Genomic DNA, 12973 nt, shown 5'->3' on the forward strand with positions numbered 1-12973 from the left:
AGCCTTCCCATCCTCAGTAGTAGTGGTCTCTCTACCTTACTCTTAGAGAATTAGCCTGTGTTGCCTAAGGAAACAGTAATGTCCTCCTCCACCCCGCTCAAGGCTGATGCCAGGCAAGACAAAGCTGATTCTCTTAATGACCCACTCCCCAAAGCCCTCTTTGCAACTAGACTTTCAACTACACTCAAGTCATAGCAGGCCCCTAAAGGTGAGGTATATAGTATGACTCGTGAGGGGGAGCACAATATCCAACACTCTTTTGGATTTTCTAATTTATACAGACAGATCCAGAAAACATGTGTGGGAATAAATATTAAGGGCATGGGATTATAGTAGAAGGAACAATCAGATCATATTTATTGATATAGGCTCACTAAGCAGATATTCCATATTTAACATTGAATCTTGGGGAATTAGGATGACTGATTAAATGTCAGACCTGCCTTGGTTTACTGCAGAGGAAAGGGTCAAAGGTTTTGGAAGACAGGAATGTTACAATGGATTTGTCACTGAAGACGTACTCACTCACAATGGGAAGGTCCAGAAGACATACCTTTCCCTACTACAATGAAAAATAAATTTGTGAGGAGAACCCTGGCATTCTTGAAGAGCTCTGTAATGACTCATTTATGCCAGACCTTACAGTGAGAACTAAATCACTAAACTAGGAAACCGGGGATGCTGTTTGGAATCTTCAGTAAGCCGCTGGTGAATCACAGTACAGGCTCTTAGGATTTTGGAGTAAAGCCCTGCCATCTACTGCAGATAACTACTCTCGTTGGTCTGCCATTAGGCCTTAGGAGAGACTGAATGCTTAACCACAGGCTACCAAGTTACCATGTGACCTTAGCTGCTCACTATAAACTGAATGTTATCTGACCCACCAAGTCCTAAAGTTGGGTGTGTACAACAGCACTCCATCATCAAATGGAAATGGTCTATCTGTAACCAGGACTGAGTAGGTCCTGGAGGCAAAAGTTACATGAAGTAGCCCAAATGCAGAAAGTCCCCATTCTTGCTACACTGAACTTCTATCTAACAGCATGCACCTAAGGCCTCAGGGGGAGTTCTTACCACCAGCTGATAGAAGGCAAAACTCAGGTCTGGTTTACAGATGGTTCTGCATGATATTCAGGCACCAACCAAAACCAGCCAGAGAGTCTGGGATACCAATGAAGGAAAGTGGTGAAAGGAAATCTTCCCAATGGGGAGAACTGTGAGCAGTGCACTTGGCTACCATTTGCCTAGAAAGAGATATGGCCAAACATGTGATTATATAAAGATTCATAGGTTGTGGCTACTGGTTTGGCTGGATGGTCAGAGACTTGGAAGGAATATAATTGGAAAATTGGTGATGAGGAAATAAGGCAAAGAGGTGTGTGAATAGTCCTCTCTGAATGGGCAAAAGATGTGAAAGATAGCTGTGTCCCAACTTAATACCCACTAAAAGATTACCTCAAAAGAGGGAAGATTTTAATTACCAAGTGAGTAAGATAACTCTTTCTCTGGACACCAGTCAGCCTCTTTCCCCAGACACCCCTGTCATTGCTCAACGGGCTCATGAACAAAGTAGCCATGGTGGCAGGGATGGAGGAGGCATGGGCTCATCAATATGAACTTACATTAACCAAAGCCAACCTGGCTATAGCCATTACTGATTGTCCAAACTGCCAGAATCTGAAAATAATACTTAGCTTCCAATACAGTGCCACTCCCGAGAGTAATCAGTGAACTACCTGGTGGTAGTGGATTACATCATATTACTTCCATCATGAAAGAAGTAGCTTTTTTTTTTTTTTTGAAATGCTTCTGCCATATCTACTATTATCTACTATTTATGGAGTTACAGAATGCCTTATCCACCATCATGGTATTCCACATTGCATTGCTTCTGATCAAGGAGCTCACTTCCCAGCAAAAGAAGTGCAGCAATGGTCCCATGTTCATGAAATTCATTTGTCTTACCCTTTTCCCCACCATCCTAAAACAGCTAGTTTGAGAGAATGGCGAAATGGCCTTTTGAAGATTCATTTACTGTGTCAGCTAAGTGAAAGAACCTGCAGGGCTGAGGCTAGATTCTCTAGAAGGCTGTGTATACTCAGAATTAGTTTCAAATATATGGTGCTGTTTCTCCCATAGCCATAATTCACAGGTCTAAAAATAAAGGGGTAAAAATGGGAGTATCACCACTCATTATTACCCCTGATGAACAAGGAAAGAATGTCCATTTTCTCACTATTCTTATTCAACATAGTATTAAGAATTCTATCAAGTACAAAAAAGCAAGAAATGAAATAAAAGGCATATTGATTGGAAAGGGAGAAATTAAACTGTCAAATGTGCAAACAACCTGATGGCCTAACAGAAAATCTGAAGGAATCTCCCCCCAAAACTCCTAGAACTATTAAGTGACATTAGGAGAGCCATTAGACATAATATCAACAAACAAAACTTGATCACATTTCCATAAACTATCAGTAAACACGTGGCAACTGAAAATGAACAAATCAGGAGACTATAGATGCTGGAGAGGATGTGGAGAAATGGGAACCCTCTTGCACTGTTGGTGGGAATGCAAATTGGTGCAGCCACTCTGGAAAACAGTGTGGAGGTTCCTCAAAAAATGAAAAATAGACCTACCCTATGACCCAGCAGTAGCACTGCTAGGAATTTACCCAAGGGATACAGGAGTACTGATGCATAGGCGCACCTGTACCCCAACGTTTATAGAAGCACTCTCAACAATGGCCAAATTGTGGAAAAAGCCTAAATGTCCATCAAGTGATGAGTGGATAAAGCAATTGTAGTTTATATACACAATGGAGTACTACGTGGCAATGAGAAAGAATGAAATATGGCCCTTTGTAGCAACGTGGATGGAACTGGAGAGTGTGATGCTAAGTGAAATAAGCCATACAGAGAAAGACAGATACCCTATGTTTTCACTCTTATGTGGATCCTGATAAACTTACCAGAAACCCATGGGGGAGGGGAAGGAATAAAAAAAAAAAGAGGTTAGAGTGGGAGAGAGCCAAAGCATAAGAGACTCTTAAAAACTGAGAACAAACTGAGGGTTGATGGGGGGTGGGAGGGAGGGGAGGGGAGGTGATGGGTATTGAAGAGGGCATCTTTTGGGATGAGCACTGGGTGTTGTATGGAAACCAATTTGACAATAAATTTCATATATTAAAAAAAAAGAATAAACACGTGGCAACTGAAATTAAGAATACAACACTGTTTATAACCACCCTTAAGAATTAATACTTAGGTATAAATCTAATAAATATGTAAGACCTCTATGCTGAAAACTACAAAATGCTGATAAAGGAAATCAAAGATCTAAATAAATCAGAGATATACCATGTCATGGATTGAAAGACTCAATAAAGATGTCAATATTCCCCATATTCATCTATAGGCTTAAATAGAATATTAATCAAATCTCAGTAAATTTTTTTGCAGATATGGATAATTTAACTCTAAAATGTATATGGAAAAGCAAACAACCCAGAATACCTAAAAGCTAAAACTTTTGAAAAAGAATGAAATGGGAAGAATCACTCTACTCAATTTTAAGACATACTATACAGTACAGTAATCAACAGTGTTACCAAAGAGATAGACACAGATCCATGGAACAAAACAGAGGACCCAAAATGAGGCCACTCAAATACCTAAATATACCCATTTTTGACAAAGATGTACAAAGTAATTCCATGGTGGAAAGACAGTCTTTTTCACAAATGTGCTGTCACAAATAAAAATTAATAGGCAAAACAAACAAACAAAAACCCCATGACTTAGGTCTCATACCTTCTATAAAAATTAACTCCAAATGTGTCATTAATTTAAAAGTAAAATCTAAAATTATAGAACTTTTTAGGAGAAAACACAGGAGAAAATTTTCATAAACTAGGGTTAGGCAAAGAATATAACACCAAAAACATAATCCATAAAACATAAAACTTGTAAGTAGAGGAGCGCCTGGCTGGCTCAGTCGGTTAAGCATCCAACTTCAGCTCAGGTCACAATCTCGCGGACCGTGAGTTCGAGCCCCGCATCGGGCTCTGGGCTGATGGCTCAGAGCCTGGAGCCTGCTTCCGATTCTGTGTCTCCCTCTCTCTCTGCCCCTCCCCCGTTCATGCTCTGTCTCTCTCTTTCTCAAAAATAAATACACGTTAAAAAAAAAATTAAAAAAAAAAAACTGGTAAGTAGACTGTTTGAAAGATAAAGTTTTATTCAGTTTGACAATTTGTTTGAAATATACTTTGCTATGCACTGCCATTTTGTTTTCTAAGATTTCCTATTTAACTCCTTCATGAATTGTTACAAGTTCATGTGCGCTAAACATTCTTATTCCTATAGTACTGATGGATTAACAGATTCAGAGAAGCTAAGCAGAAAAACCTGAGCTTAAATCCAGACAGTTTCATCTTTAGACCCTATCCATACTCTTTTTATATAATTGTACCTCCAAAACCCAGAAAACCTATGTAAACTCTTATAAACTGCTTGAGGAAGTGTAAATTGGAACCGTAACTTGAAAGATTCAAATTTTCACATTACAGAGTAAGGATGAAGACTCACAAAACCCATCTAGTTGGAAAGTCAGAGGCTATTTAGAAGGAGACTTACATGCATTCCTTGCCCTCTCTCCTAAATCAACCATTATTCTGGGAGTGCTAGTCATCCCCAGCAGCATACAAGCATGCAGTAAAACCTTCTACAGGGTTGTCCACAACTGTCTCCCATTCCTCTCTTCCCATTCTCTACCGAAACTCTCCAAAAGAGCTTTAATTTCCATCAATTTATGAAAATAGCTCTTTTTGACGGTCACCAATGACCTCCGCACTGTAAATTCCAAAAGTAATTTCTCAGTCCTTGTATAACATGAATTATCATCATGACTAAATTAATTACTCCCATTTTTTTTACATTTGGCATTCAGGATCTCTCTCTGTCTCTCTCTTACTCCTGGTTCTTAGCCTTTCTTCTTAGAAATTCATTTTCAGCTTCTTTTGATGGTTCCTGGTCATCTTTCTGACCCTAGAGTTGAGATGCCCTAGGGCTCAATCTACAGATCTTTTTCCTGTCTACATTGACATCTCCAGTGATCTCAATTAGGACCCATGGTTCTTTAAATATTACCTCTACACTAATGTTTCCTCAAACTTTTATCTCTAACCCAAATGCTCTCCCAAACTCCATACTCAACCTCTTTACCTTCCTGTTTAAGAAGCACCTCAGTTTAACATTTAATATATCTAAAACCTAACTCCTGCTTTCCACTACAATCACCACAACCTGTTTCTCCCGGTTTTCTTAATCTAACAAATCTAAGAGCTTTTTAGGCCAAGGGCATTCGAATTTATCTTGTTGACCCAACAGCAAATCATGTCATCTCTTTCTTCACAACACAACCAGAATCTGTCATCATCCTTTCTGCGACTACTCTGATCCATTACATCATCTCTCACATTTGTGAGAAGAAAGTAATGCTCTTAGCCATTTTCCATTTTTGAAGGTACAGGCTAGCTACACCATTCCATTGAGAGAACATTAGCTCTAAAAGCAGGGACAAGATGAGGCTGGCTTCTTTATTACATACTTATATGTTTTATGCTTTCAAGAAAAGAAATAAAGTAAGGTCGAAAGAGAGAATCTTGAGATATCTTTATCATCCAGCCTCATAAAGCAGGGCAGGATAGCAGTGAGGGATTCAGAGAAATGGCTGCAACTAAGATGGTCTGGTACATATTCATTTGGGCCATCACCTACAAAGCATCTTGAAGACCACAAAGACTCTACATTGAATAAAAGATTCATTATCTAGCACAGATAGCATCTCAACATTTAGAAAATCCGTAAGATTTTCTTTCACCATCAAAGAAAGTAACTGTGAGACCACATACAAATTACTTAGGTAAGCTGATCTGGGGTAAGTCACTAGACAGTTAGATTGAAATATGTAATAATGAAGAAATCTTTCAGCTCAAAAGTGCACATTTAGGAGTAAAATTCTTTTAGATTGCAGACTTAAAAAGTCTAGAATTCAAAATTCCAGAAGAATGCCTTGGGCAGATTCTTTCTGAGATGTTAACATGGAAAGCCTCTCAAAAAATATTCCTAATTCAGGGCGCCCGGGTGGCTCAGTAGGCTGAGCATCTGACTCCCAGGGTCGTGGGATCAAGCCCTGCATCAGCTCCATGCTGAGTGTGGAGACTGCTTAAGAGTCTCTCTCTCTCCTTCTGCCCCTTTCCCCCGCTTACGAATTCTCTCTCCCTCTAAAATAATTTTTTTTAATTTTAAAAACTATCAAAAATATATTCCTAATTAATGCCATGAAGATAGAATACTGGATTATTAGGCACACCATTACCCTAGCCAAGCATGACATTCTGATCAACAAAAATATGATAATGGCACTTAATCTTGACTCAAGAGACTTATAGTGTTAGTTTTACCTTTAAATAGATGACTTTGGATAAGAAAAGAGTTAAGATTCCCTACAGTTGTAAAAGTATGTGATTCTGTGATTTATTTACTGAGTACATACTACACTTCAGACACTGAGACAGTTGTGAGGGATACAAAGAGTTACAAACGGATTAAATACTAATATTCTTATTTTAGAACTGAAATGAAAGGAAGATCACCTAAATATTCCTATACCTTCATGAGGAACAATGAAAACCCCTAAAAAAGCAAATTAAGCATGTACCTTTCAGTGCTGTAGTCTTTTCTTTTTCATCTGGACCTCCCTGCTGGATTTGTGCCATGCTTATCCAAATTGGTAACAAAATTAAAGAGCTCAAGGAAATAGACATCAATCTTCAGAAGACAGTCTAGAATGAATGAAAGCAATAAATTAAGCTCTACTCAATCCTACCTACTCCATGAGAACTTCATAGATCCTCCCAGTTGGGATTAATCTCTATTCTGATTTCCCACTGCACTTTGTTGATGCCTATACCACAGTTACTTATCATAGCCTGCCTTGCATTATAGTTATTTATGTATTTGTCTGGGTTGGCTAACAGATTACAAGTCCCAGGATAAAGGTATCAAGTTTTTGTCATCTTTATATCTCTCATGTCACCAAACACAATGCCTTATACATACAGATACCTAAAGTTGCTGAATGTAATTTAGCTAAACTTACTGTGTAAGTTTAGTTCTCTATCATCTAATTTTTTTTTTTAAATATCTCCAGGTAATTTCAAAAGCCTGAAATTTCTTTTAAAATAAACTATAAGCTTGTGCCAATTACAAAGTCAGAATGTCTTCGACCTGGAACAGACAGCAGAAGGAGAAAAATACAAACTATGTAAGGTAGCTATAAGCTACCTCTGGTGTAATTCAAAATATAACTTTAAGGGAAAAAATTGGCCCATTTTAAAAATGAAACTATGTCAAATTCAGTATCTGGAAGCCATATAAATGGCACTCCAGTAAACAATCATAATATAAAATTATGATTTATTAAGATCTAATTCTGCTCCATTTTGGCCAAAGGGAAGGCATTTACACCACAAATAGAAGTTTTTTTCCCAGTATGCCCATGAAGAGTAAAACAAACAAACAAACAAACAAAAACACTACTCCTAAGGTTTAAGAGACAAAAATGAAACAAAAGTTAAACTAATTTAGTCAATCTATAACTGTTAATGAAATTCTATAAAAACTACATTCATGACAATAATAAAACAACACTGAAAATTCCTCTGATTGAGGAACCCAATTTATTTGCTATCCACAAAGAAAATTTCAGTTTCCTTTTGGAGGGCTATTTTATAACTATCTTTAAAAACTGAGGCATTTTCATAATCAGCTAAGTATAGCAGAAAATAAAAACACCAACACTGAAAATAATATTTTAAAACTATGAATGTCTCAAACAGTCATAAATCATATTGTCCTTATCTCAATTCTGACTGAGGGAGGGTGGGGTGGGGGCAGGTGGTATAAGAGGAAAGACCATCTGGCTTTACCCTCAACTACCACATACCCCTGACAAATTATTTAGCTTCTCTGTGCCTTATTTCCAAATGTGAAAAATAACAATGATAATCATGTTTCCCTCATATGGTTACACTCAGATTAAATGGAAAATAAAAGATCTAGCATAGTACCTGATGCATAATTAAGTGCTCAATATACTCTGGCTTATATATTTTTTAATTGTCATAAATGTATCCTGGTTTCACTGCTTAATAATAGCTCTGTGGTCAGGAACAAGTCACTTAATATCCAAAATCTTCAGTATCCTCATTTATAAAATATAGCCCAAATAATGGTGGCTGAGAATTAATATTATAGAAGGTTTATACATCTGATCATTGCTATTACTAGCAATAATACTGCTTCTCAATGGAGTGAGGTTTCCTAATAGGAAAAAGTAGAATATGAGAGTACTTTTGAGTAGGAAGGCATTTCCACTTAGCAGGAAAGAAGTTATTTTTCTTCTGTGAATAGGGAACTAAAAACTCTGTTAATCTACGTGAATAAAATGTGTCTACATTCCTTCAAGAAACATATCATAGTTTGTATGGTGGGCAATGTATAAGATACCAGGGTGCAGCGGTGAGTAAAACAGACATGGTCATGGCCTGGGTGGGGGCTAGCAAAACAAACTGCCAACTTGTAAAATACGTTAAGACCTAGAATGATAATTACAACACTGTTATAAAGGTTTACCTATTTACATGCAGGAATTGGTCTTATCTGTCAAGTCCCACAGGTTTCCATACAAGTTTTACCAGCAATTCCCTATTATACACCATCCTATAGCAGAAATTAAAGAGAAATGTTCACGGGGTACCCGGATGGTTCAGTTGGCTAAGCATGTCTTTTGACTTTGGGTCAGGTTATGGTATCATGGTCATGAGATTGAGCCCCATGTTGGGCTCTGTGCTGGGCATTTAGCCTGCGTGAGATTGTCTACCTGTCTGTCTGTCTGTCTGTCTCTCTTTCTCCCCAACCCCCAACTATCTTTCCTGCACTTGGATACTCTCCATCTCGCTCAAAAAAAAAAAAAAAAAAAAAAAAAAAAAAGAAAGAAAAAGAAAAAGAAAAAAGAAATGTTCATAATGAGAAATCTCATGCACTGCTCTCTGTTAACAATTCCATAACTATCTACAAGGGCTTCTTGCAGTGTTTAATCTATCCTGCCAATCCAATATTTCTTCTAAATATAAGTGGTTTGGTTATTTTTCAATGGCCCCAAATTGCCTGATTACTAAACAGAAGAATTTGGGGTGCCTGGGTGGCTCTGTCAGTTAAGTGTCTGACTTTGGCTCAGGTCACTATCTCACGGTTCATGAGTTTGAGCCCCGAGTCAGGCTTTGTGCTGACAGCTGAAAGCCTGGAGCCTGCTTCAGATTCTGTCTTCTTCTCTCTCTACCCTTCCCCTGCTTGCTTGCTCTCCCTCTCAAAAATAAATAAATATTAAAAAAGTTTTAAACAGAGGAGTGGCTGAGTGGCTCAGTCAGTTAAGCGTCCGACTTCAGCTCAGATCATGATCTCTTGGTTTGTGAGTTCTAGCCCCGCGTCGGGCTCTATGCTGACAGCTCAGACCCTGGAGCCTGCTTCAGATTCTGTGTCTCCCTCTCTCTCTGCCCCTCCCCTGCTAACGGTCTGTCTCTCAATAATAAATAAATGTTAAAAAAAAAATTTTAATTAAAAAAAATTTTAAACAGAAGAATGTACACTATTATCTCATTGTGACTGTTTCAATGAAAGTGAAATTATAGAACATTTTTGGTGCTAGAGTCATTTTCAAGATTCACAGTTAACAATCCTATATTGCAAACTTGAAAGTTGCTAAGAGAGTAGATCTTAAAAGCTCTCATCACACACACACGTAGCAGGTTAACTACATGAGGTGATGGATGTGTTAACCAACCTTATTGTGGAATCATTCTGCCATATGTATGTATATAAATCATTACATTGTATACCTTAGACTTACATAGTGTTACATGTCAATTATATCTAAAAACAAAACAAAACAAAACCAAACCTTGGAAAAAGCTCTAAATACTCCACAATGTTTAACACATATCCCCCCTTTAGATTTTGATCTCACTGAGGACAGGTATTGTGTCTGTCCCTAGCACATGTCTGGCATGTTTGGAACTCACTGATTATTTGCTGAATTTACAAATAAGAGATGGGGGTTGGGGGAGAAATTCACATTTTAAAGAATAATTTTCAAGATTCTCAAAATTATATACCAATAATCATATTCTTTCTTATTTTATGATATAACCAAAAAATTTCACGTTGCAATTTACTTAAGTGATGATATGTATGTTACAAGAGTACTAATTATTATCTGTGATCCTAAACCTTCTAGCAGCAGATGCAAAGCAGGTAAGCATGAAGCGAAAGCAATTTGTCTGTTGCTCTCTCATTCACTGTTAGATTTTTGCCCTCTCAAGTTATCTTCCATGGCTGTGGTACAGCTGGTGAAGCTAAATCAGGAACATTATAAATTCTCAATTTAGTTTTCCTAATAAAAATTCAGAGTTATAACCTGCATGACCACAGATAAACACTACTGAAAATGTGGCCAGCAACCCGTTTGATACATTTGATATATATTAATATGTGCACTCAACATAGTTTATTTAGTATTATCTGATGGAGGTTAGGTTATAGGGAATAAAGTGGTAGAAGGTTTTTACTGATGTGAATTGGGACACAGTTGACACGTTGTATACTTCATGATAACCACTGCTGTTTAAATATGGTTTCCTAGAAATAGTTGTAGTATAAACAAGATTCAAAACATCTCAGTTTGCAATTTCATTCTGTGAACTACACAAAGCAATTATCATATCTTCTTTCCTTCTATGATTCCAACAGAGAATCCACTAAGTATAAATAAAGCTATAAATAACTTGTCATGTGTAATCTTTATCCAGTCAGCATTTCAAAACATGAAAGAGTAGAATATTTCTTAGTTGCCCTGTTTGCTCAAAATATGGCATGAGCACTTATAATATGTACAGGGAAATATACAGAAGCCTAAGTTTCCTACATCTGCTTGTTTTTAGGTAGGTATTAAATAAAGACTAGATATAGATAATTTTGCAATTGAAGGCTTTCCACCTCCCATTCTGAATGCAACGATGCAAGTATAAAATACATCACAAGACAAGTAAAACTGGGGTAATTCCCTGGGACCTTTAGAGATGATTTGGCCCCAAAGAATCTACGTTTACTAAGTCAGGCTCTGGAAATCCAGCTCATAATGCCCTTCTTGTGGTAAGTAGTGCCACAAGTACTTTTTGAATTGGTACCAAAGATTTGCGAGAAACCAAAAGATTTACCCGAATTATAATTAAAATATCTATGTTATTCAGAAATTGCTCATCAGCAAAGGTTACTTCATAATAATCCTGGACAGCTTATAGTTCTGAGGCTGAAGCACAAAAAAATGTATGTTTGGGGGCACGTGCATGGTTCAGTCCATTCAGTAACTGACTCTTGATTTCGGCTCATGTCATGATCTCACAGTTGTGACACTGAGCCCCACATTGGGCTCTATGCTGAGCATGAAGCCTACTTAAGATATTCACTCTCTCTCTCAAAAAGAAAAAAAAAAAGAAGTTTGGAGGGTGTGTGTGCATATACATATCGGACTGGGGAAAAGGCACAAGAACAAGCATATCAGGCTAGAGCAGACACAGAAGACAAAGCCCAGGGTAATATGGGCTCATGGTACATAGAAAATGGCATCTTCTACTGAGAATGTCATCGATGCTTGGATCAAAGCTGACATACCTGAATCCAATCTAACGCCTTCTGAAGTAATTTCTTAGTTTCCCAGTCAATGTGATATAGGAGGTTTGGTATGAGAAATTCAGCATTTTAATCTCAATTCTACCACCTACAAGGTGGGTTATCTTGAGAAAGTCATAACTTCCTTAAGAAAAATAACAGTACTTCCTTTTACAGGGCAATTAATGAAGATTATATCAAAGAATGTATGGAAGTGGCGCCTAGGTGGCTCAGTTGGTTGAGCGTCAGACTTGGGCTTAGGTCATGATCTCACAGCTCATGAGTTTGAGTCCCACATGGGGCTCAACTGCTGTCAGTGTGAAGCAGGCTTCAGATCTTCTGTCCTCTCTCTGCCCCACCCCCACTCGCATGCCTGCTCTCTCTCAAAAAATAAATGTTTAAAAAAATGCATACACATTTTGAAAACAATAAATTTCTCTATAAATATTAGTAATTCACATAATATCAAACAAAATTGGATTCCAATTAATTTGTACTCAAACACAAGGATACCCAAATTAGTCCAACTTCAAGGAATGAGAAACTTCTGATGTGCACTGTTTGGATGAATTCTAAAAAGAAATAATAAAGCCCCATAATAAATACCTGTTGAGTTGACCTGGGTTTCCAAAACTATACTGAAGATAATCATAATGAAATATAAATTAATTTTCTTCATATAATTTGTTTGTATTCTTTTTTTTTAAGTTTATTTATTTTGAGAGAGACAGAGCACAAGTGGAGGAGGGGCAGAGGGAGGAGAGGGAAGGGGAGAGGGAGAGAGAGAGAGAGAGAGAGAGAGAGAGAGAGTCAGAGACACAGACAGAGAGAATCCCAAGCAGCCTCTGGGCTGGCAGTGGAGAGTCTGATGTGAAGCTCAAACCCACAACACCGTGAGATCGTGACCTGAGCCGAAACCAAGAGTGAGACACTTAACCAAATGAGCCACCCAAGTGCCCCGTTTATACTCTTTTCTAATCTTATTAAATATGTGTCTGGAAAATGTCCAAGTATGTGAGTTCTAACTTCATTTAGGTAAAAATGTATCCCAAAAATACTGTTCTAAATATCTCCTAAATAGCATATGTTGGTCACAAAGTTAACAAGTGCTTTCATACCCATTACTTTATTAGGTTATCACCACAACTGTCAGGGAAAGGAAGGGTTGACATATCTGCATTTTACA

At 37.6% G+C, this 12973-nt stretch overlaps 1 protein-coding gene across 12 annotated transcripts in view; it reads right to left on the reverse strand.

The window, feature by feature from the left end:
• FAM172A (family with sequence similarity 172 member A) overlaps positions 1-12973 on the reverse strand; it is a 427753-nt gene that overhangs the window by 384579 nt on the left and 30201 nt on the right. For 2 of the 12 annotated variants that reach the window (XM_023258436.2, XM_023258460.2), the window contains one exon: positions 6722-6845. The exons of the other annotated variants lie outside the window; for them this stretch is intronic. In XM_023258436.2, the coding sequence (XP_023114204.1) occupies positions 6722-6827 (106 nt within the window). In that variant the 5' untranslated portion in view covers positions 6828-6845. Of the gene's footprint in view, positions 1-6721; positions 6846-12973 lie in introns of those variants that run through there. 12 annotated transcript variants of the gene reach the window in all.

This window comes from Felis catus, chromosome A1, assembly GCF_018350175.1.
Source record: "Felis catus isolate Fca126 chromosome A1, F.catus_Fca126_mat1.0, whole genome shotgun sequence".
NCBI lineage: Eukaryota > Metazoa > Chordata > Mammalia > Carnivora > Felidae > Felis > Felis catus.